General features: G+C 48.4%; 1 protein-coding gene across 1 annotated transcript in view; it reads left to right on the forward strand.

The window, feature by feature from the left end:
• Positions 1 to 23,783: 23,783 nt before the first annotated feature.
• LOC138553513 (extracellular calcium-sensing receptor-like) overlaps positions 23,784 to 26,241 on the forward strand; it is a 421,273-nt gene continuing 418,815 nt past the window's right edge. The window contains exon 1 of the mRNA XM_069642542.1: positions 23,784 to 23,972. Within this exon, the coding sequence (XP_069498643.1) occupies positions 23,784 to 23,972 (189 nt within the window). The remainder of the gene's footprint in view (positions 23,973 to 26,241) is intronic.

Below are 26,241 nucleotides of genomic sequence, written 5' to 3' on the forward strand. Positions count from 1 at the left end.
AGAGGATGACGAAGGAAAAGCGGCGGGAATGATTTCCAGCGGCCAGAAAGCCTGCTTTGTAACCGGAGCCTGCTGCAGCCCTTCCTTCCGATCGACCTGGGGACTCCGAAAACGACGACCCGAACCCAGAGCCTGGTGGGACTCACTAGACTCAAGACGACCTGCATTTTGAGCCATCCCACGGGTTGCTGCGACCTTGCGTTCTTGCAATACCCCAATACCCTGGGACCTCCTGCCACTGTGCGGTGCACGGTCTTCCGAATTCCGAATCTCGCTGAAACTTCGTGGGCATCTTGGTCTATCTCCAGAGACACGAATCGAGTCCAAAAAGTCCCCTCACAAGAGTGCTGGACCTTTTAAACGACGAGAATTCAACCGCGATTTTCTGTCTTCATCTGTGCTCCTTGAAAAGGCGCCAAACCCGCAGAACCGCATTCAGCCGCGAGAGAAATCTTGCCTAGAGCCTTCTTCATCGATCCCTGCTGCAAAGTCCCTTCTGAGGTCTTGTGTTCAGTCTCCAGGACAAGGAATCCAGTGACCGGGTATTTGGCTGCAGTCCCTGAAGTTCTCGTGCTGCAATCTCTTCTTCATTGCTGAGGTACTGTGTTGGCTTGGGTATATACTTACCTTAAGCCTGTTGGGATTTCTGTGTAGTCCTGGGGTGTTTTCTGTGATTGGGAGGTCCCTCGTCCAGTACACCCAGTCCCACTGCTAGAATCCTGCTGGGGTGTCTTCTGCGAAGCCCCTGGACCCTCTTCTAACCCTAGAAGTAAAGTCCTCACTTGGTTGCCAGTTTTCCTAAGGAAACTCTGACTTTTGCTACTAAAGAACTTATTCTAACACTGCCTGTTGGTCACTAGTCCTAGTGACCCCCCTTCTGCCACTGAGAACACTCATGCTCAAAGGGAAAGACTTTGAAGGGATTGGGACTTCTGCCTAGAAAAGAAATCAAGTGTTTTACTTACTTGTAAAGAGTTGGTTGGTTGGTAACTGTAATTCTAAGAGTGAACAGTTACAAAAGTTCTTACTGATCTTGAATGTGTGATGCACTGTTCTTAAAAGTATGATTAACATCTTTTCTTCCTTAGCCACTGTTTTGCCAGTCTAAAAGAAAGTAGATGTGAAGGTATTTTACTTTCCTGTGATTAGGTTGTGCCTCTTTACAAAAGTAATGTGTTGGTTTCACCAGATTATTCCTAAAGGGTAATTGTATGAGTGTCCTCCAATTGTTGGTATCACCAGGTTAGTCCTGTTAGGATAACTGTATGAGTGTCCCCCAACTGGGTCTTGCTTCCCCTGACTTGCTGCTAGCCTGTCTTTAATAAGTCTACAATAGGTTGTTGCCTACCTAGAATATCTATTCTGTAAAGTGTGACATTGGGTTTTACTTTCCCCTTCATTGTGAAGTTAAAGTAAGTGGGTTCTACTTACCTTGTGATAGCTGTGTGCCATCCAAAATAAGTGACAAGAGTTATTGCTTATCTCAATCTGGGGTTCCCTGATTTCCAAAGCATCTGTAATTGTATATTACATCCATTAGGTTTTGCTCACCTGGTATAACTGTGTGTTATGACAAAAGTAGTGATAGGTTTTTACTGCACCTAGAATAAGTGTTTCACTATTCATCAAAAGTATTGTGTCCAGTTGACTGTTTATGTGATTTGTTCCAAGAGTCACTGTACAACTGGAAGGGCCTACTGTCCTTGTATTACCAAAAGTAATCTAAAAGTAACCATTGGTCTTTTACTCCCAAGGAATAGGCTTGGCCTATACTAAATGTGTATAACAAGGTTTTGACTTCCCTAGAACTACTGTTAGGTGTTCCAAATAAGGTCTATACTTGGGTCTGTGTACTTTCAAGTATAGTGTTGTGTTTTATATTGTGATTTCATATAATGTTTCAGTATTTACTTAACCCCTAGATTTATCTGGGCCTACTTGTATTTAAATAAATCCTTTATTTTTATAATACATAGTGTTTCAGTGTTTCTTTGGATCATTTGTATTACAATTTTCACTTGTACTGTATCTACTGCCCTCTCTCCCTCCTAAGATAAGCCTGGCTGCTCTGTCTACGCTACCCCGAACTCAGGTGGTACAGCCTTATTCTAAGAGTGGAGTCTTGTACTGCCTCAGTAGAATGGTTTTGCTAGGCCCTTAACTGGACTTCAGAAAAACTGTCCTAACAAAGTGGCAATACAAGTTCACCTTTGGTACAAGCCTGTACTACACTGTTAAAGTAGTAGCAGTAGCGGAGCAGCCAGACTTATCTCAAGATCAAATGAGCAGTAGTAGAGATTACACCAAGGACTACAATTACTGTGACTCAAGCAAACACTGACTCAAGGTTTTTGGTTAAAAAGTAAAAGTACATTTATTTTTAAACCATCAGTTCACAAAACACTTCACTTCTATTAAATTAAAACCACACCTAAAATACACTACACACAACCAATTCACTTTGTGCAGAACAGCTCATATGATTTGACGGACCGGTGTTGTGAAACAAAAGATGTTACCGGGAATACATATGTGATCACTTTTTGACAGTAATGACAGTTCGGTCTTACTAAAGATACACGTATCCGCAGAAAGAAATGTTACCTGGGTAAAAACGCACTTAGCACCTGAGTTAGCAAAAGAGTGTTGGGGGCAAAAATCATAGGCAATACTTTTGTCAAGGCAGACAGAATCAGAGAACACTTGCTGATAGGTAGATAAAAGTCAATAGGCCTGCGCCAATGTCAAGTGGAACAGGGTTCCTGTTGTCGAGGATCACACAGTCAGACAGTTCAAGATTCAACGTTGCCAGGAGTACTTGGATATTGTCAACAGAGGAAGCAAAAGTTATAAGAGGGAAGGAAGACAAGGGTAAGCCTTGGGTGAGGAGAAAAGGGTTCACCCTAGTTCCTCGAAGTTGAACACAGTACCTTTATTCTTTGAAGAAGCTGGTTCCACGGCAGTTGTTCCTGGTAGTTTCCCGCAGACTCACAGTTCCCGGAGCTTCAGTAGTGGGGACAAGAAGGAGGACGTCTGGAGTGAGCTGCACTAGTCAGGGATGAGGTCAGCAGCAGCGACAGTGAATAAAAGGTACGCTCCTTTAAAGCAGGAGAGGCTCTTCAGATGGCTATCCGGACCACTACAGCAGTGTGCAGCGATTTCGACCACGAAGGAGATCCTCTGGCTGTGGGAGATGAGCTGGTTGACCCCACCAGGCTCAAGGGAAGAAGACTCCGGACGGGATCTTCTCTAGTCGTTGAAGGGTAGATAGCTCAGGACTGCAGCAGGGCTTCACCGGGACTCGGTAGTTGCAGCAGCCGTCTTCTTCTCCGCTTCTCTTCGATTCCTTGTAGTTCCAGTGGCGGCTCTGACTTCCAGCCCAAGAGTCCTGCCTTTTATTTGAAAATCCCCCATTCACTCAGCCTGTCTGTCAATCACGCAGCAGGGGGGTTGTCCGGTCCGGACAACCACCTCAGCCAATCATGGCAAAGTGCGACTTGGGTTTCCTAGGATACCCTCTGCAGGGGGTGACTACATCCCTCCCTTACATACAGCCCACCTAGACACCCAGGAGCCAAGAGGAGGGCTTCTTTGCAGAATCCCGCCAAAAGACAATGAACAAAGAAGGCGAACCTGGTTTGCCACGCAAAGTAAAACACAAGAAGGACTTTAACAAAAAGAAATGGCGAATAAACCCGACCGGAGCCAAAAGAAAAAGTATTTGGTCAAGCTGGTTTATGTTCGAGGATAATATTATAGCCTGGAACAATACCATGTTTATATAGTATAATCGCGGTAGAAAAGTTAGGGTAGATACCACTGCCACCAGCCAAGTCTAAATGTTAAAAGAGCAAAACAAAGCTCAGAGAGGCACAGACAAAAAGCGATAGGCATGAACCCTTTTCAGTACTCCATGTGAGATGGGGTGTACTGGGTCTGTAGTTTTAAATGACTACATAAAGTAAATGACACTACCTGTTTCTGGGGGACAGTAGTCAGCCCCAGAAAAATTGTGTCAGTGGGAAGTCTCAAAGACAACCCTGTGTCACTGCACTGAAGGTGCTGTGAAACACACTCAAAAAGGTGGGTCTCATAGAGTGCTGTGCTCCAGAGCCCAAGATCACAAAAACAGTAAAGATACACATGGCAAGACAGATGTAACAGTGGGAAAAAGGCTCACACTCTTACCAAGTGGAAAAATAAACTCCAGAAATCCAGCAAAGCTGCTGGGGGACTCACTAAGTGAGTGTAATGCTCACCTGGTATCCACATGGACGTCGCTCAGCCTATTCTGATCTCTTACGACCTCGAACCCATCCCTGGAGTCTACTCGACTGGAAACCTGGCCTTGTTTTCTTGGAAAGTGTGCTCTCCGTCCTGCTTTCAGCGCAGGGGCTCGTTGATTGATGCGGGCTCGCTGCTGCCTAGTTACTTCACTGGCAAGAGTCCGACAGGTAAGTATAATGAGTCTTTTGAACAGTTCTCTAACTTTGTTCCTTTCCTTCCTTAGATGATGGCCGGCTTCCGGGGATGGCGACGTGCTGCTGAGATGAGTAGCGCCGAAGGTGAGTGAGAGCGCGATGCGCGAGTAAGCGCAGCATGCAGCGCCTCTAGATGTTTCCACGCTAACCTGGAGTGTCTTTTCCCTCTTGCAGATGGATGAGAAGTTCCGGGGACAGAATTCCCCCAGAGCGGCTGGGATTCAGGTAAGCGTTTGAAGCTCGTACAGTCTTTAAAAATAAGCGAAGATTTGCTGAATGCTTACTAATGCCTTTTTACTGTTCTTTTCCCTTTTCCTTAGGAAGCAGCGTGCCGGGATGGGAATGTCACCGCCGAAGGTGCCCGCAGAACAGAAGAAGCGATGAATGATGGGCAGAAGCGCTGCAAGGTAAGGCTGTTCCTAACAGTGTTCTTGTTCTTGCAGGAGCTGAGCGCAGAAGAAAGATTCAGGCCTACTGGAGACCGATCAGAACACGGTGAGTGTCAGGCTGCAGGTGCAGAAAACACAAAGCATGTTTCTCAGCCTGGCCGTGGTTTTAAATAGTCTCTGGGTATCCCAGGTGTCTCTGGGCTGAACCACACCCAAAAGAATAGACTGCACATGCAGTTCTGGGAACCGAAATATGTGGGGACATCCACCTTGTCCCCATCAAAGCACTAAAAGTCCAATCCCCAATGTTATCCTATGGACGTGAGTGAGTCTGGTGCCACAAGCGCCAAGTCTGACTCCAAGTGGGTCTTTGGAGGGATGGAGAGGCCCTTGAGGGCCATGTTCGTGGTCGTGGCCTGGCTCCAGCCTGACATCTTGGAGGGCTGGGGACATGAGGGGCAGGAATCATGACAGTGAGGGAAATTAGCCATAGAATGAGAATTCTCCCTAACACTCCTCTCCCCCCCCAGACTAAGGGACAGGAGGATGTAATCCACTCCTGGATGGATCTCATACCTCTAGTCCGTTATAAACATCCTAGAGAGACCATCAGCATTTTGGTGGTGACTTCCTGCTCTGTGCTCAATGGAAAAATCAAATCCTTGTGGACAGATTGACCATCTGAGTAGTTTAGGGTTTTCCCCTTTCATTTGCATCAGCCATCTCAAGGGTTGGTGGTCAGTCTGAATAATGAAGGTAGATCCATACAAGTATGGCCTAAACCTCTTCAGTGACCACACAATAGCAAAACATTCACATTCTATTGTTGCCCACCTTGTCTCAAGATCCTTTAACTTCCTGCTGATGAAACAAATGGGGTGTTCCCTACCTTTCTCCTCCAGTTGACTAAGGACTGCACCTATACCTACATTAGAAGCATCAGTTTGTGCAATGAAGGGTTGTTGGTAGTCAGGAGCTCTTAGGACTGAAGCTTGACAAAGGGCTTTCTTCAGACCTTTAAAGGCTTGGTTGCACTCCTCATTCCACCTGACCTTTTTAGGGAATTTGGGAGAGGAGATGACATTCAAGAGAGACACTAAGGTCCCATAGTTCTCTATGAAGTTTATGTACTACCCAGTGAGACCTAGGAAGGCTCTCACTTGGGTTTGAGTAGTAGGAGTGGCCCAGTTTTGTACAGCTTGTACTTTGCTAGGCAATGGCCTTATTTCACCTCCTCCTACCTCATGTGCAATGTAGACCACTGTGCTGTGACCAATATGACATTTACTTGCCTTTATGGTCAGATGGGCCTGTGCAAGAGCCTGCAAAACATATCCTAGGTGATTGATATGTTCTTTCTATGTAGGGCTGAACACAGCAATGTCATCCAAGTATGCCATGCAGAAGTCCTCCATCCGATTCAGAACTTGATTGACCATCCTCTAAAATGTAGCAGGTACATTTTTTAGTCCAAAAGGCATTACCTTAAATTGGTAGAGACCAGCTGGGGTGGAGAATGCAGTTTTCTCCTTGGCATGGTCTGTCAGGGCTATCTGCCAATAGCCTGACGTTGGGTCAAATGTGCTGCCTGCAGTCCTTCTACTGTGTTCACTGTCAAAAGCCTCAGTACTCACGCGGAGCGGACACGCGGAGTTGGCTCGCTGAGGTGCGAGCAGTCAACTGCAGTCCTCCCTGTTTCCAGACCTGCCTACCTGCAGTCCTTCTACTGTGTTCACTGTCAAAAGCCTCAGTACTCACGCAGAGCGGACACGCGGAGTTGGCTCGCTGAGGTGCGAGCAGTCTACTGAGGCTAGGAGGTAAGGAGAGATGGACTTGCAAACGGACCCCCTGCTTCCTAGACCTGAAATCGTTATGGAAAATTCTGAACTTTCCTCCCTTCACCCCCAAATAAAAAGTCCATCTGGTAGGGTACTGAGGAGCAAATATCTGTGCCTGGAGAAGCAGAAAGAACCGCGTAAAATTTAAACGGCAAGAAAAAAACGCAGAATTAATGCTAACTCTGGCATTTTATTGAAAAAAGTGACATCCTTATGCTCCTTAACGCCCCCCACCCAAATGACTTCCAGCCCCCTTGAAAACCCCCTTGAAAACGCGACCTGTAAGGTAGCGATCTCTCGGAATGCTCAGAATGCACTAAATGACATGTCCTACGGTACTTTGGAGAGTGTAATGAGTGAAAACTCGGAGGAGGATTCTACGAATATTTCCTGTGAAACATTGTATCTGGCCCCGGTACCTGCTCACTCTGAGTTTTCTGCTCCCAACTCACACAGTTTCCCTCCCCCACTTGTCTCCGAATACATCTGGAGCCCAGTCTGCTTTGGACCTGCGATGGGAGGGCCATCGCTCTGCAACTGCAACGGTCCCAACGCCGGAGGTTGGGAGCCCGCCGCGTAGTACGAGCCCGCCGCTGTCGGCTGTTGGCGCCCTGTGGGCCTCCGCCGCGGCGAGTGAGAGCAAGCCAACCGGAGTCGTAGGACACCGCGCGGCCGACCTCAGCTTGCGGGTCGCCTCTATCACCAAGGATCCGGATCATCAAAGCCGCCAAGTCTTCTCACAGGCGGAAGCCGTTGCTTCTCAACCTCAGCCTGTGTTAGTCTCTGGCGATGTAGACGCGGAGCTCCTCTCTGCTGCCACCTTGTGGCAAAGCCAAGCCTCAAGAAAACAGGCTGTCTTGGCTTGTGACCACTTGTACTGATGAAAATGGGTCCATGGACGTAGTCTTGGACCAACAAACTCTGGGAAACAGACCAAACGCCGTAGCCTGTGAGCTCATTGCCCAGAAGAGAGAAATTGCAATGGCGCTATTAAAAAAAAGAGCATTATCAAGAAAGAGTGAAAAGGAATTGGGGGAACATTTAGATCACGGCTCCCAGCAACAAAAAAGGGCTACAAACCAGAAACCAAAAAAATGCGACCTAGTCAAATCTACTCTTCAGAATCTCCCGACACCACACACTCTCAAAGAATTCTTTTTAAACAAACAAAGAGGATACCAGAAACAGACATCGAACTTTCCGACGCAGAAATGCTTGATGTCCCACTGGAATTACCCTCAGTGCTGCCACAAAAAGAAAAGATAGCGGACACCATCTATAGTGCAGCTGAGGTCCAGTGTGATCAGTCAACCACTCCATTGTCCACCAGTCGAGGTGGCAGGGATGTTCAAAGAAACAGGATAATTTCTTGTCAAACGGGAGCACGAACAGAGGCAATAAATCTCCTCGACGAAGACGTGCCCCCACATCGTTCGGAGAGAGGCGGACTGGGCAATAATCTATTAATACCAGCAACAATTTCCCCTCCAACGAGTGGAAATAACCAAAGAAAGACATCGTCAACAATACCAGTCCAACCGGACTTAAGGAACAAGTCCCTTCTTAAAGCCGTTCCACCTGTGCTGGCTTCGTATGTGCAAAAAACAATACTATCAGATTTTGCATCTGGAAGACAGTTTCCACACAACGACTCTCCAAAAGACACCTCAACACCGGTGAGAAACAGAAGACCCAGTGACATGGTAGGTCACCTACATAAAGACACACCAACAAAAAAAACGGACTTAGTTACAATCATGTCCGCTATAACAGTGGGTATGGCACCCTTTGTAAAATTGTATGAATCAATTAACGATTCAATGAAGGATTCCTTAACTCTTGTCTCAACCTTAAATACAAAAGTAACATTCTTGGAAGGTTTCATCACCGCTCAAAACCAACAAAACGTGGAGAAAGAAAAACAATGGGACTCTAAGCTTACCCGGCTTGAGTCTTTAATTACCAGATTAAGCACCGTAAGAAATTTTGGGGAAAATATGCAAAACTCAGTTAGAACATCTTCCCTTGTTAAATTCAAAGGACTTGCAAACAAAAGGCGCAAAGGTAAACCAAACCGTAAGAAATCAGCGTCCAATCTTTACGCCTCTAAATGGAAAAAAAGCAAAGAACTCACAAAAACAACATCAATCTTTAAAATTCCTAAAGTAACTGTTCCAATTCAGGAAAAGATTGTTACTATTCACACGGAACCTCAAGCCCCAGTGTACAACAATCCAGAAATTGAACAAACTATTATCGAACTTGATAATTCCAAACCAAATGAGCAAGGTTCAATGGGGAACTCGTCACTCCTTGACTTGACGGTTCATTTGAATGAAGAGGAAACAAACTCAGAGTTAAATGCAAATGATGCAGAAGAACCACAAATTGCGAGTAAATCCTTTTTTTAAAAAAAATATTTTTATTTTACTTTAAAATCAAACAAACACGCTACAACTGTTTCAAAACATAGAAAGCATCATGTTCCAACACATTTTCATCAAAACTCCCCAACTCCCCCCTCACCCCTTGAACTAGAGCCGGTTCTCACATGTCATTTACGGGAGCATCATTGGGTAGCACAATACTTAGGCAGTCATAATCCGGGTCCTCTGTTCCGTTGTCACCCTGGTGAGGGTTTGCCAACGAGGCTACCAATTGCCGCCAGGCCAGCAAGGGCCCTACTTCCTCCTCGCCTCCCCTGGTGACCGCTTCAAACCAGACTACAGATTCAGCCTCCGCCCACCTCAAGAGGTCCGCCCACCATGACTCCACCCTAGGTCTGTGGGCCGCCTTCCAGCCCATGGCAATTCTACGTTTGGCCAAGACATAAGCCAGGTCCTTCATCTTGCTTATGTGTTTCAAATGCCGGGGTCTGGGGAAAAGCCCAAACATGCACAACCAGGCCGATTCCACATCCAGCACCACCCCCCCACCAGCCAGTTTCGTCTTAACCTCGTCCCAAAATCTATGCACCTCCGGGCAAGCCCAAAACATGTGTAGTAGTCCCGCATTCACCTCCCCACACCTGGGGCATTGCTGCGTAGCAGGTCCCCCAAACTTTGCAATCTTCCCGGGGGTTAAATAAGCCCTGTGGGTAACGTACAATTGAAGCTGTTGGAATCTCGCATTTCGGGACACCTTTTTGTGGTACCTCTGGGCCCGTTCCCACTGTCCATCCGTCATGGGTCCTCCCACCTCCTCCTCCCAATCTTGTTTCAGTTGGAGCAATTCCTTCCCTGCCCTTACTCGCAGGAGCTCATATATCCTTGATATTTCATGCCCGCCCTCTGATACATCATACATGGTTTCCAGGGAGGCATCTGGGTCTTCCGCTAGCACTGTCTCAGGCCATCTTTCTCTAGTCTTTTTCACCAGCCTAGTTTAGGTTATATATTGGCCACCATGTACTCCCCCCTCTTCCTGCAACCTCTGAAAGTCCACTGCCTCCCCTTCCTGCCATATATCCCCGAGGGTGGCTAAACCTACCTGTTCCCAGTATCTGCGAACCGATTCAAGTAGTTGAGAGTCGCTCCCGCACAGCGCCGCCAAAGGGGCCTGCTGGGAGTATGGCTCCGAGTCCCCCCCAATCTTCCATGTCCTGTGCCAGATCTCCCAGCCCAGCCTCAGTAGCTGCCCCTTGCCCATCAGTTTGTCTCTGAACAACCACACCACTTCCATCAGAAAGAATGGGGCTCTGTCTCCCCGCAGGAGCCTGGCTTCCGCCGAGTCTTCAGCCGAGAGCCACTTGGCCACGTACTGCAGCTGCCCCGCCAGGTAATAGAGTTCAAAATTAGGCAGGCCTATCCCCCCCCTGTCACATGGGTTCTGGAGCTTCCACAGAGCAACCCTATTCCTAGAGCTGCCCCACACGAAACCCCTACACACGCTATGAAGTTTCGCGAATAGGCTCCTAGGTATCAGAAACGGGACGTTTACGAAGAAGTGCAAAAGTCTAGGCAGGACCACCATCTTGAGCAAGGCCGCCCTCCGCATCATGGTCAGGGGCAATCTGGACCAAAATACCATGCTGTTCTTGATCCCCTCAATCGCCTTTTCCGTGTTGTGCTTGTGTTCTGCCTCGACCTTGTGGTAAATATTTATTCCCAAATATCTAAATGTCACGGGCTGCCATGGTATTAGCAGGATGGGCAGCCTCTGCACCGAGACATTCCTATATCTGCCCAAGGGGAACAGACTGGACTTTCCAGGGTTCACCGCTATGCCCGAGAGGATGGCATACCGTTCTATGCCTCTAGCACGTACTGTAGGTTTTCCTCTGGGTAGCGCAAATAAAGGAGCATATCATCCGCATATAATGATATCAGATGCTCTCCACTGGCAGTGCTTATGCCCACCTCCCCATATTGTTGTCACAGGCATATTGCCAGCGGCTCTAATGCCAGTATATATAGCATGGGTGACCAGGGGCATCCCTGTCTGGTCCCCCTGCAAAGTTGCCAGGAATCTGAGACTGTGGACCCTGTCTTGACCCTCGCCATCGGGGTGCTGTAAAACAGCTGGACCCATCTGAGGTATCCAGGTCCCCTTCCGTATCCCTTCAGGACCGCCATCAGCCAGTGCCATCGTACCCAGTCGAAGGCCTTGACCGCGTCTAGCGACACTATAGCCAACTCGCCCGTGTCTTCCTCAGTTTGGTCTATGACATGGTGTAGCCTCCTGTGGTTATCGGTGATGGTCCTACCTGGAACATATCCCGTCTGATCTGGGTGTATCAGTTTCTTAATCACCCTCTTCAGTCTATTAGCCAGCACCGCCGTGAGTATTTTCATGCCCCGGTTAAGCATGGACAACGGTCTGTAAGACCCGCACTCCACGGCCGGCTTGCCTGGTTTCAGGAGTGGGATAATTACAGCCTCACGGAGGGACAATGCGAGTTCTCCCAGCTCAGGCCCTACCGAAACCCCTCGTCCTGCAGATCCTCAGTCCACGTAGGGATCCGCAGTCTGGGGGCTGGTGTCTCCAGTCTACCACCAAGGGCGAGTGGTCTGATAGTACTCGGGCCTTGTATTCCGCTCCTTCTATGTCTCTCACTATCTCGGCTGTTACAAACATGTAATCTAACCTTGTGTGCAAGTCATGTGGCGCTGCGTAGTGTGAGTACTGTCTATCTGTGGGATGCAGTCTTCTCCACGCATCCTCTAGGCCTAGGTTTTTCAGTAAGGTACTCAGCGCTTTAGTCGCCGGTGCCGTTTTTCCTGCCCTGTCCTTGGACCTGTCCATTCTGGGATTTAGGTGCAGTTAAAGTCCCCTCCCCACACTACCGTACCCCCTGCCAGGGGGCCAAGTTTACCGTAGAGGGTCCTAAAGTAAGCCGCTGTATCGTTATTAGGGGCGTACAAATTTACGATGTGCACTTCTGTTTTCCAAGAGACCCGTTACAACCACCATTCTACCCTCCGGGTCCACCGTAGAATTAAGCACCCGAAATGGCACATGGGGCGCCACCCAAGTAGTAACCCCTCTAGCATACGCCGAGTACGCTGCTCCCACAACAGTGCCCTTCCATTTCCTCTTGACCACCTCCAGCCTTTCCCTAGTGAGGTGGGTCTCTTGCAGCAGGGCTATGTCTACGCGCATCCACTTTAAATACAACATCACTTTGTTACGTTTAAGGTAGCTGTTGAGGCCCCGTACATTCCAGGTCACAATTCTGAGATTACCCGATGCCATCCGGTCGGTCTATCTCCATCCCATCCCTTCCCATAATGCTCCCCACGTAGGGTTGTTCCCTGGCTCTTTCCCTTCTATTCACAGACAGTGCCCCCCTCCCCCCTTCCCCAACTTCACACCACTGCACACAACCCCCCCCCCTCCCCGCCAACCCCCAACAGTAGCCCAGCTCCATCCCTAGATCTCAGGCCTACCCACGTCTGGACCCGTCTCGTATCCGAGAACGAGGACCACGCGGGGTGTCACCACTCTAACAGTGACCTAACTAAATATACTACTATTGGGTGCAGGGGTTGCTCCCCAGGAGCTCCCAGTCGTTTATTTAGGAGAAGTGAATTCAACGGGACCCGCCGGCAGATACCGTGACTTCCCCCCCACAAGCAGAATATCATACTATATTCCAGTCCCAATGTCATAGCTGTGGCCTCACGGGTGCCTCTGCAACGTGCTACTTATCTCAAGCCGCTTCTGTCTGGGCATCCGATTCCTGAGGTCGACCTTGCATATCCAACCATTCCATCTCTTCGGTGGGCGTCTCAAAGAAGAGGGATCTGTTCTTATGAAACACCTTTAACCTGGCGGGGTAGAGCAACATGTAGCAGTGGCCTGCTTCTCTAAGCCTCCTCTTCACCGTTCCAAAGTTCATCCGACTCCGTTGTACGAGCAGCGTATAATCCGGATACGCCGTTACATTCGCTGACCCCCTTTCCATCGTGCCTCCTTTCCGGAAAAATTCGAGAATCTTCTTGCGGTCACGATAGTTCAGGATCTTCGCGATCACCGGCCGCGGGGGGACTCCTGGGGCCGGTCTCCTGGTCAGGGCCCTATGCGCCCTTTCGACCGCGAACCCCTGGATCAGCTCCCCGCCTGTAATCTCCTGCAAGAGCATGGTTTCAACAAAATCCGTGGGGTTCGCTCCTTCCATTCCCTCCGGAACCCCCACTATGCGAATGTTGTTGCGCCTGGCGCGCCCCTCTGCCTGTTCTGCTCTGTCCTCCAAATTGCCCACTCGTTGCACGATGGCATGAAGCTCCTTGGCGTGTGTATTGCACGCCTCCGTGGTCGGGGCCAACTCCTTCTCCAGTTCCCCAGTGCGTTCCGCGATCTTTCGCACGTCCTGGCGCAACAGGTTCACCTCTTCTCGGACCGCTCCGATCTTAAGGTTTAGGCCCTCTTGCAGTTCTTTCATGGCCAGGCCCAGCTTCGTCTCCCAGGCCACCTTCAAGTCGGCAATTGCTGCCAGCACCTCCTGGATAGTACCCGACGGGTCCATCGTCACCGCAGGGGTTTCTTTGCTCTTGCCCCCTTCCGTGCCAGAGGGCGACCTAGCGTAGGCCTCCATCGTGGGCTGTTTGATCCGGGGTCGCACCACCTTGGAGGACATCCTGCTGCGTCGGTTGGGCCCACGCGCCCTGCTGTACCCTCGGCGCTGCTGAGTACCTCGCAGGGTTCACACGCCGGCCCCCCCACAGCGAGGGACCGCTGAACCCGGGTTCACTCCGCTAGCCCGCCACGATCCAGGGCCTCCTCAGTGGGGGCTCACCCTTATGTTCTTGCCTTCAGCCAGAGGCGCTTGTGACACGTCTATCTGGTTGGGCTCGCCCACGTTCCGACCAACTTTGTCTTCCTCGGCTCTACGGACCATTTATGGCCCTTTGTCCACAGGCGGCCATCTTGGGTGCTGCCCTTCCATTGCGCGACCACCACCTTCTTCAAAGTCTAGTTCCGTGGATATGCAGTCTCGCTGGTGGGGAGGGCACTCACCATGTGCCCCCCACTTTCATACGCCCTTGGATGCACCGTGGGCTCGAAAGTCCGCCAAAAACCGTCACTTCTTCCCAGGATCAGGATCGCATCTTCGGGAGCTCCTCCAAGGAACGTCCTCTCACGTAGCCATCAAGCCACGCCCCCATTGCGGGTAAATCCTTACCTTCAAATACAAACAAAACAAAAGTTGCCATCTGTAAAGAGGGGGAAAAAGCACTAGCGGATTCTTCCGCCAAAGAACGGGACTTGCGACCAAAACATGAAAATATCTCTGAAAAGACAAAAACAGAAAATGCTGTAACAAAGACCCCCTTAGAGACAAGGCGGCGGTGTGACTCTAAAGCAACATCTACTCGAGTCTATAAGATGCAACAACTTGCACCTGGAAAAAATTTCCTAGTCTTGAACAGAAAGACGGTCTTGAAAATCTTAACTAATATACCAGCATTGAAATCTTTAAAAACATCAGATCTTGTACTAGTTGAGCCTTACCATAGGGACGGGAAGGCAAAAAATTACTTTCATGTGAACAATCCTGTGGACCTAGACGGGGATGAAGATGTGACCGCGGCCTTGATTCAATTGGGCTTCTCACTAGAAGAAATCCCCTTGTCTGAACCTGCGGTAAAGATTGTTCCTCTTCCAAGTAACGCGGTGGCAAACCAATCGGAACGTCACTCTAACTTTACAGATCTGCCAGTGGGCAATAGAAGAGTTGCCTTTAGGGAGAAACCCGAATTTAGCAGGGGGAGATTCAGATCGAGACTACATTCGTCTAACATCAATACAAATCATCGAAAATTCCAATATGATGGCAACTGGAGCTCAAATCCCAGATGGGGGAAAAATCATAGGCATCCAGAGTCTACTGACGAAAGTGCTGAGTGGCCCCACAATAAAAAGCGCGAACCATCGGGGCCCTGGAGATGGTTAAAAAAGGTTTTAAACCCAAACCATCAAAATGAACAACTAAAAGATTCAGCGACGCCTACGGCACTTTTAAAACTGGAATGTCCTTGCAGGAATAGGAGTATCATGTGTTCTTGGAACACGAGGGGTCATGAACATCTGACCAAGCCAGACGCTTTTGACTTGAGCAACTTTGATGTCATCTGTTTCCAGGAGAGGTGGCTTATGGAACCACCAGTGCTAGATGGATAGGACACACACATCTCTCCAGCAGTTAAAGGTTTATTTGGAAGACCGTCCTCAGGCCTCTTAACGGCAATTAAAATCGGATCGGGCATCTCTATTAGAAAGAAAGTGGCCGAATCATATGGCATGTTAGCCCTATTAGCTGAGTGGTTCCGTAAAGAAACCCCATCGAGAAGTAACACGAAATCTAACCTCGCAATCATCAACTTCTATTGGAACCCACAGAGAATAAGTAATACGGATTTTCTTGATAACATTGCGGAAACTATAGATAAATTCCTTTTTGAAGAAAAAACTGACTACATCATAATTTGTGGCGATTTGAATGCAAGACTCGATCAAACTTCTGCCACGCCCTATCTCTGCCCCTCAGCTGTGAGAGGTGCGCTGTGGTCTGATTTTATGGACTCAAGAAAATTTTACAACGTTGCATCAGCTCAAGGCCATCTACCCCGAATTCCAACTTGGGAACAAGCTGAAACGTCAGCAACATTGGACCACATTTATGTGTCCTACTCTTTCCTCCCCTCTGTTGATTCTTTTGAGGTATACAGAACAAAATCTAGCGACCACAACCCCTTGATAATGGGCCTCATTACGAGTCCGGCGTTAACCGAGGCGGTAAAACCACCTGGTTAACGCCGGACTCGTATTACCATTCCGCCTCCGTGATTCCCGGAATTACCGGGGCATCACAACCCCGGTTTTCCGGGAATCACGGAGGCGGAATGGTGTAAATCCCCATTCCCATTGAGTCCTATGGGACTCAATGGGAATCGGGATCATGGAAACACCGGCAGCATCTTGTAATGCTGCCGGTGTTTCCTCGTCCGCCTGCAGGCGGGCGGTGTTAAACCCGCCAGGTCAGACCTGGCGGGAACCTCACCTCCCGCCTGCAGGGGTCGGGATCAGGCGGTCCGGAAACAACGGTGGCGGCGGGTTTACCGCCACCGTTATTTCCGGACCGCCACGGTCGTAATGAGGCCCAATGACTCTCGAGTCAGAATCAACTCCAAAGCAAGTATATCCATTTGAAGTGGAGGTAGCGCAAAGGTCGTCGCAAATCCAACTTACAGTGACAAACATCAAGGAAATCCCCAAAAAATGTGATGTATTCAGCAAAACAGTGACGGACCCAACTAGAAGACCAAACTACATGCCCTTGTTGTTGCCGCATAGGAAAGAAAAAGGTCTATGTCATCGACCCAACGGAAAAGGGATACATGAGTATGATATTGAATTGGTTCTGAAACGAAAACAAATGCGTAAACTAAACCGCCTGGCTAAAGTCTCCAAAAATCAGGAACAAAAGGACTCCACTAAAGCTGCCACAAAATTATACAAACCTTGGGTGAGACAACACAAAGCAGCAATGTACCAGAATGACTCAGAGCAAATGCTAAAGACCTTAACAACAAAAAATCCCAGAGAATTCTGGTCCCTGATTAAAGATAAAGATGATGAGACAAACAATCAACTTTCGAAGGCTGTATCAGAGCAGGCGTGGATAACCTTCTTTTCATCTCAATTTGCTCCTATCCCGCAAAGTTCAAACAAATCTCCATGCTGCACAACATCATCTTGGGAAGACCTGGCTGATTGCGACGAAATTCTGGCGACTATCTTGAAATTAAAAACTTCTAGGGCTCTCGGCCCTGATGGCTTAACCAATATAGATCTAAAACAGCACCCAGAGGAATGGGCCGCCTTAATTACAAAAATTTTCAAGCAATGTACGATCACTAGGCAAATACCTAAAACATGGACTGAGGCGGTAATAGTACCTATTTTTAAAAAGGGAAATAGAGAAAGTCCAGCAAACTACCGCCCCATCGCCCTCCTTGACATCATGGGAAAGATCTTTGCGACCCTCTTATTAACTAGATTTCACAACTGGGCGAGATCGGCGCCCTGTCTAGATAAATTCCAAACGGGCTTTGTTAAAAACGCAAGCACCAGTATCAACATCCTGATCTTGAACATCATAAAGGATAATGTCAAGAACGGTGCTCCTTCAGTTTATATTGCGTTCATTGATTTAACACAAGCCTTTGATAAGATCAGCCGTCAAAAGCTGTGGGCGAAATTAACAATGTGGAATTGCCCAGCAAAGATCTTAGGCCGAGTGATCACATTACATACGGATACCAAACTAAGAGTATGCTTAAATCGGCAAGGGATGCTATCGGACCAATTTCCATCAGAGTGTGGTGTTAAACAGGGCTGCCCGCTCGCTCCGACCCTATTCATCGCCTTCATGGGAGACTTCGAGCATACACAACCGGGGGTCAGAGCCTTTCCACCCAAATTGGGCAATACTGAAATTTTAAGATTGTTATACGCTGACGACTTGATCCTTATGGATCAAACCCAAATAGGTCTCCAACGCCAACTCACGAACTTGGCAAACTATATCAGCGATAACGATTTGGAGATAAACATCCATAAGTCAAAAATACTGACGATGGGGAAAAGTCGTCAAACAACGATTCACCAAGGCCACTGGTATTTGAACAACACAAAACTTGAAACCGTGTCTACTATGAAATATTTGGGAATCATGATAGATTCAAAAAGGTCAGAAAGTGCAACCCATTCAGCGCTATGGAGAAAGATCAAAACTCTGACAACCCAAACGAAATTAGTGGATCGGAAATATGGCAAATTCTCGCTTCTTCCAGCGATCCAATTCTACAAACAAAAGGTAGTTCCGTCAATCATCTACGGCATGGACGCTGTGTTGAACATCGATAATACCATATGGACAAAGCTGGAAGGCTACCTATGGAAAGCCGTGTTGGGTCTGCCCAAATCCCCCTCAATTGCTGCTGTTAGACGCAAATTGGGCTTGCTATCATTACATGCATCAGTTAACCAAAGCCAGATGCGTCTCTTTTGGAAAATTATTCTTCCAGATACCCTTCCAATCTATAAGCTGGTCAAGATAGAGCTCAGCCAAGGCCGTTGTAGAGCACTAAATAATTGGGCACAAAAACTTACTAAACAATTAGCAGATTTGGCTTGCTCAGCAGATGACCTGATCGTGAATCCCAACAGAATCAAAGCAAAAATAGCACAAGCAGATTGGATCCAAACTGGTGAAAAAACAATAGGAAACAAGCTCCTGGCTCATTTACCAGCAACAATAAATAAACTTAACCAACCTATGAGCTACTGCATAAAATTTCCCAACAAAAAAATGCAGAAAACTTTTATGAAAATAAGATTCAATCAGCTACCGACGCAGGAAATTATAGCAATCCGCACGAAAACTGACGCTCATACTTGCAGGTTCTGTTCGGAGCCAGATACAGTGGAAACTATAAGACATTTACTCATGACTTGCACTAGAACCGCATTCTTGCGGGAAGCCTATTTACTCCCTTTGATGTACGATGTATCACTCCGAGAGGAAAACACATGGTGGTGCTGTCTGATTGCAGGAGACAGAACTAAGTGGTCTATAGCGACAGTAAAGATCTTAGAAGCAGCTTTGAGTCTAAACCAGAATTTTTACAACCTAGTCAAGTGTAATCCAATGAATATTGATTTTCTTTTCTGCTGGGACATTAAGTTTCTTTAGTGAAGCACTTAGTTTACTGGTTTCAATCTTTCTTCTTTTACAAAATGTGTTTTTCTATGTTGCGTATCAACATCTTGTAAAAATCAAATGCTCTTGATTGTAAATAAAATAAAAATAAAAATGTGCTGAGGTAATTGGCTGCACCAAGTTTGTTCACCAGCTCAGATGTCCTAGGCAAAGGATGGGCATCAGTCTTGGTGACTGCATTTAGAGCTCTATAGTCCAGGCATAATCTCAACTCCTTGGATCCTGCCTTTGGTACAAGCACAAATGGGCTAGACCAGGGACTAGTAGAGGGTTCTATTACCCCGAGATCAAGCATCTTGTTGACCTCATTCCTTATATGGGTTCTTACATTGTCTGACATTCTGTACCCCCTGCTTTTCACAGGCAAACAGTCATCAGTGAGGATATCATGCTGGGCCCAAGGAGTCAAGCCTGGCGAAAGTGAGAACAGGGAGGCAAACTGATTCAACAGTAATTTGCACTCATCCTGCTGGTCAGCTGTTAGACTGGAAGAGAGGTTAACTCCTTCCACTTGCTCATCTAAAGGTAAGCCTCTGAGGAAGTCAGGCAGAGGTTCACTCTCCTCCTCCTCTTGAGCTGAAGCCAGGAGCAGTGCTCCTATGTCAGGTCTAGAGACATAAACCTTTAAACGGTTGGTGTAAAAGACTCTAGGAGCCTCCTTAGGATTGCCTAAGTCCACCATATAGTTCCCCCATATAGTTTACCCACACCTTTGAAGGGTGCTATCCATTTGTCCTGCAAGGCCCTCTGCCATGTAGGTACCATAACAAGAACAAGCTGGTCTTGAGTGAACTCAACCATGTTAGCCTTCTGGTCATGCCAATGCTTGACCAGAGCTTGACCAGCTTTAAAGTTTTCACTTGCTTCTGCCATCATGCGTGACATTCTCCTCCGGAGACCTATCACATAGTCAGTCACTCTGACTGGCTTGGGGGGAAGGAGCACTCTCCAACTCCTCCTTGATCAGGGACAACGGACCTCTGACTGGATCGCCATAGAGAAGTTCAAAGGGACTGTAACCTACTCCCTCCTGAGGGACTTCTCTATATGCAAAGAGAAGGCATGGCAGTAGAAGGACCCACTTTCTTTTAAGGGGTTCCTCTGAAGCACCTATCATGCTCTTCATAGTTATGTTAAACCTCTCCACCAATCCATTGGTTTGGGGATGATAGGCACTTGAGAATGTGTAGGTGACGCCACAGGTTTTCCACATGGCTTACATGTAGTGGGACATAAAATTGGATCCCCCGTCAGATATCACCTCCTTAGGAAAACCTACTCTGGTAAAAATACCAAGTAGGGCATTAGCCACAGCCTGAGCCATAACAGTCCTCATAGGTATTGCTTCAGGATATCTAGTAGTATGGTCTAATACAACCAGAATAAACCTGTTAACTAAAGATGGGAGAGGATCAAGGGGACCAACAATGTCAATCCCTACCCTCTCAAAAGGAACTCCCACCACTGGGAGAGGCACCAAGGGTGCCACATTCTTGGCTCCACTCCTGCCAGAGGTTTGGCAAGTGTGACAGCTCCTACAGAATTTGTCTACTTCTGAACCCATTTTAGGCCAGTAGAAGTAGAGAGAGAGCCTTTCCTTGGTATTCTTAAAACTTAAGTGACCAGCCAAAGGTATCTGGTGGGCTAACTGTAGAAACTGGAGTCAGTTCACTATAGGTACTACACGTCTTTTGCAGTCTCCAGGGGTTGACTCAGTCGTTTCATTGTAGAAGAGGCCATCTTCCCAGTGCAGCCTATGCTTTTCAGGCTCTTTCCCATCGAGCTGAAAAGCTGCCTGTAGGCGAAGACCTTCAAGAGTAGGACACTCTTTGTCCTCTGCTGAAGTCTGCCCTGTTGGGTCCACCTTCTGCCTGTAAAGACTGTAGCTCAGGATGTTCAACAGGGTCAAGATCTCCAACCAGAGTAAGATCTTCTTCTAGATCTGACTCCTCAGTATCTAGTTGAACCATACAGGGTTGAACCTCACACTCAGCCTCAGCTGGTGGAGGAGTCACAGATGTGACTTTGGAAAGTCTTGGAGATGTCCTTCTGGGCACAGGGGTGCTTGCTGGTTTCTTCCTGGCAGTCTTGGGTTTCCCCTTTGTCTCTTTCTGTCCTACAATAGCAAGTAAGTCAGTCCTGTGGACTGGGGGTGATAGTTTTTTCTATCAAGTCCCCAGGAGAGCCTCAAGGTTCTCTCCCTAGCAGACCTTGTGAGCTCCTGCTGCCTTTTGCTGGGAGGCCTGGGGGTACTAGACACAGCTCCAAGAGTTTTAAGGTCATTACCCAACAGGACTCTCCCAGGTACATCACTTTTCACACTTAGTTATTCTGACAGTCATGTCATTGCACTGAATGAGAGCTGGTAACTGGGGAACCATTTGCACAGGGCCTCCAGCTAACTTGGTTAGGTGTTTTGGTGCCTTAGCAACATCCTCTACCTTGAAAAAACATTCATCAACCACAGTTATGCTGGCTCCAGTGTCTCTGATGGCAGGGGTCTCCTGACCATTCACAAGAACACTATCTTTGTAATACTCTTTAGTATTATCAGGGATTGAGTTATAGACATCTAAGTTCTGTTGTTCCCAAAGACCCAAGGACACTAAAGAAACACTAGCTGAGACTCTCATGGGCTCATCAGCTAGTAACTGAGAGTTTCCACTGGCTATAGGTACTTCATCCACCTGGGAGAAGGCTAAGGAGGCAGTGTGGACCCCTGAAGGTTAACCCTTACATCTGGGATCCCCTTTCACATGGTCAGTTGACCCATAAGCAAAACATTTTCCAAATGCTTTAATGAATGGGGGCTTGTTCTGACCTCTATCTGGTTTGGGACCAAATGGTACACTAGCCTGATTCGGTTTCCCTTGTGGCTTACTCTGGTTATGTTTGGGGCCCTCTTTTGGATTGGAATTATTGGAATTCTCTTTGGTGTCTTTCTTTGGCTGCTTTCCCTCATCCTTTTTCTGAGTTGCACCAGAATCCTTGTGAGTAGTCCTGTTGGCAACCCATAAATCAGCAGCCTTAGCTAACTTCTTAGGATTTATCACCTTTGAATCAGCCAAGTGCTGTCTAAGTGCAGGGGAGCAGGCATCATAGATTGACTCCAACATTACAAGATTCCTCAAACCTTCATAAGTGTTCACTTTGTAACCCTTGACCCAACCATCTAAGTGTTTCAAACATTCACACACCCAGGTAGCCCAAGGGGTACCACCATGCTTTTTGAGGGTCCTAAACCTTTTAAGGTACTGGGAAGGGGTCTTCCCAAAACTAGCTATTAAAGCTAGCTTTACACACTCATAATCCTGCTTATCCTCCTCCCCCCAACTCCATTACAGCATCACTTGCAACGGGGGGGGGGAGCCTAGAGAAAAGCCAAGGAATGCACTGATTCCGTGAGATACCATGAATCCCATGATTGTACTAAAACATTGCTAACCAATCCAAAACATCAAGTTTAGTCTTGTACATACCAATCATTTCCTTTGGCTTATGGGATCTCTTAGGGCTGGGAGGCCTAGAAGACTCTGGGAGAGAAGCATTTTCCAAAGACAATTTCTTCCTTTCTAGAGCATGAGCCATCTCCATTTCTCTGAGCCTTAATTCTTGAAGTTTCATGGCAGTTTGTGCATCAATACGTTTCACTTCTAATTCAAGTGTCATTTTCTCCAGAGCAATAAAAAGAGTGGGTGCAGGACCTGTGGGGGTCCCTGTGGACAGAGGTTGTGCTTTCTGAGCAGGTAGGGGAGTTGTAGGGTTTCCTAACAAGGACTCATCTACTTCTTCTAATCCAACACTCTCAGAAACATCAGTATCCACATTTGCTGGAGGGGTAGGCCCTTCTGACCCACTCTCCAGACTTTGTTTTCCCATTAACATTGCAACCAGTTCAGATTTCTTTCCTTTACCGGAGAGATTCTTTTCCCTACACATGGTTCTCAGAACCTCAGCAGTATAGCTTAAGAGACCCTCTTCACTGTAGTTTTCCATATTTGACATGATTGTTCACTTAACAGAATTAGTGGTGTTTAGCCTTGTGGTTAGTTGACCCAAGGTAATAGCAGCACTCCAAGTGTAATCACTATCCTTACAAATCCCCACCACTGTACACCAGTGTTAGGCAGAATCCTGGGCAGTGCCCTTAGGGACCACTGCACACAATTAAAACTAAAAGTGGCAATACAAGTTCACCTTTAGTACAAGCCTGTACTACACTGTTAAAGTGGTAGCAGTAGCGGAGCAGACAGACTTATCTCAAGAGCATATGAGCAGTACTAGAGATTACATCAAGGATTACAATTACTATGACTCAAGCAAACACTGACTCAAGGTTTTTGGTTAAAAAGTAAAAATACATTTATTTTTAAACCATCAGTTCACAAAACACTTCACTTCTATTAAATTAAAACCACCCGTAAAATGCACTACACACAACCAATTCACTTTGTGCAGAACAGCTCAAGGTAAGTACCTTATGATTTGACGGACTGGTGTTGTGAAACAAAAGATGTTACCCGGAATACATATGCAATCACTTTTCGAGGGGATTGGGTCCTCCGAAGTATTCCATATCTATGACTGGTAATTTCCACAGCTGTGCTGCTTCGGAAAATCTTCGGCGTCTGCGTCGATGACGTCGATGCGCCGTCCCCGAGGACCTCCTCCGACGGCCGACGTCACCCGATGTGATAAGTAGGACGCACGACACCCATAGTCTCAGTTCAGTTTTTTCTGCGAACGTGTTTGCTTCGTGAATCTCGGTGCGCCTCGACTCTTTGGATTTTGCTGTACGTGTCTCGGTTCGTTGAACCTGTCCGGTTTTTGTGAAAACCTGTTCGTGACGATGTCTACTTCGTCTTCAACCCCGCGTCCGGGCTTCAAGAAATGCGGGGACTGTGGGTCCAAGATGTCGGTCACGGACCTGCACGATGCCTACCTCTGGTGCCTCGGGGAGGCCCACGATACGGACGACTCTTTCGACTGCCAGCCGCTCACAGCCAAGGCCTTGCGGGAGCGCAAGAAGAAGCTGTCGGTAGGTCGGGTGTCTAAGCCCCGGAAGTCGAGATCTACGGGGCTTTCGACGGATGACTCGAGAGGCGACTCTCCGTGTCATCATTGGAAGTCCAGTGGGTCTCCTTCCAGGAGTCGGTCTCGCCACTCCTCCGCCTCTTTGAGGCATTCCCAGAAGCGCCGGCATCGGTCGCCTTCCCCTTCATCTTCCGAGGACTCCGCCTGTCAGCGGGTCGCTTATCCCACCATGCAAGCGACACTGGAGGAATGGGCTTCCTTCGGGAAGCAGATGTTAGCGATTCTTGAATCGCAGGGCACCGGTCCGTCCGCGCCTCCGAGTGGGGTTGGTCGACACCGGTCGAGAGACACCGCTCGTACACCTTCGGGCTCGGGTGGTTGGCACGGCTCGCGGGAAAGGTCCCGCTCGGACAAGGGTAGTGTCAAGACTTGATGGTCGTGTAGGCGATGATACCTCTGTCCCCAAGTTCCACTCGAGCAAACAATCAATATACTGCTCAAGCAGCCCTTGAGGCCACAGGTGGTGAATGTCGTCAGCCGGAACCAGGTATGCCGGAAGATGTTCCCCCGACCACTGTAAGGCAAACACGCGGGTTAGATAACAAATATACCCTGTGCACAATCCTTAATGTTTATCTACAAGGTAGCTTACTCTGAGTGGTTGTTTGGAATGTTGATGTGGGGTGTTTGTCTGAGGGAGCCAGCAGGGTTGACGACAAGGTAGCAGCCTGGCAATGCACTTGAAGGATGGAATCACCACTTGATACGGAACCTGGTACTGTGAGCCAAACAATATGGCACGTGATCCAGAGAGCAGAGTTCAAACCAAAGGGCAATCCAATTGCAGTCCAGGAGGAAAGCCAAGGTCGTGTCCAGGGGGAGTGGTTCAAGACAAGGTACCAAACAAGGGAAATCCAAGAAGCAGTCCGTGGGAGTTGCCGAGGTCAAAGCCAGAAAGAAGCAGGTCCAGGCGAGGTACAAAAGGGGAAGCGGGTCGGAATCCAAGGGCAAAATCCAAGATCAAGAAATGCAGCGTCAAGTCCGTAGTCCAACCAAGATCAGCTGTGAAGCGCGGATGGGAGTTCGCGGGTCGCTTTTGAACGCTCGCTCCAGTGATCACGTGGCTCACACACGTGATTGGCGCACACGCGATTGGACGCGTGAAGGAAGAACGTCCAAGCGCCGGCAGTGGAGACGCAGAATGCCCGTGGCGCGTCTCCACGGCAACCGCCAATGCAGGAATGGAGAGCGAGGCATAAACCAGCGCCGCTGAGTTCAGCCAGCCCCTTGTCGGCAAACCTGAAGGTGAGGATGTGCAATGGTGCGTGTGAAGACTTGCTGTGCTCTATGTCTCTGCCGTGTATTGATGGAATTACGGGGTGCAACAGGAGGGCTTGTGGATGGGGGCGTGACAGAGCCCCCCCTCAAAGGCCCACGACCCCGTGGGCTTGAAGGGTACTCCCTGTGGAACCGAGCCACCAACAACGGAGCATGGACGTCAGGAGACGGGACCCAGGACCGTTCCTCAGGACCATAGCCCAACCATTCTACCAGGTACTGCAACTGCCCTCTAACAATCCGGGACCCCAAAATAACGCTAACCTCATAATCCTCCTGGGAGGCCAGTGGAACAGGACCGGGAGTGGGCGTCATGCGAGTGGCATCGAGGCAGGGTTTGAGAAGGGACGTGTGAAAAACAGGGTGCAGTCTCCATGAAGCGGGGACAGCGAGTCGGTAAGCTACCGGGTTCAGGACCTTGGAGACCCTATATGGGCCGACGAAACGGGGTAGTAGTTTACGTGAACCCGGTATGCGTAGGTGACGCGTAGACAACCACACCCGATCGCCCGGTGAGTATGAAGGGGCTACCTTTCTCCTTTTGTTAGCGGCTGTCCGCATCGACTCCTGTGCTTTCCGGAGATGGACAAGGGTTTGGGCATGTATGGATGCGAGATCCCGGGCACAGTCATTTGCCGCAGGAGTCCTGGTCCGTAGTGCGGGGGTATTGGCAAAGTCGGAATCAGAAAAAGGGAGAGTACGTGGATGCTGGCCGTAGAGTGAGTAGAAAGGGGAGAACCCAGTGGATGAATGCATGGTGTTGTTGTAGGCAAATTCTGCGTAATGTAGTGAATCAAGCCAGGTGTATTGGAATTGCAAGGCTAAACAACGTAGGTACTGTTCCAAGGCCTGATTTACTCTTTCGGTCTGGCCATCGCTTTCGGGATGGTAGGCCGACGAGAAGCGTGCGTCAATACCCAGTAGTTTGGTAAGGG

Source organism: Ambystoma mexicanum, unplaced genomic scaffold (assembly GCF_040938575.1).
Source record: "Ambystoma mexicanum isolate Mex_15411 unplaced genomic scaffold, UKY_AmexF1_1 Mex_scaf11, whole genome shotgun sequence".
NCBI classification, from domain to species: domain Eukaryota; kingdom Metazoa; phylum Chordata; class Amphibia; order Caudata; family Ambystomatidae; genus Ambystoma; species Ambystoma mexicanum.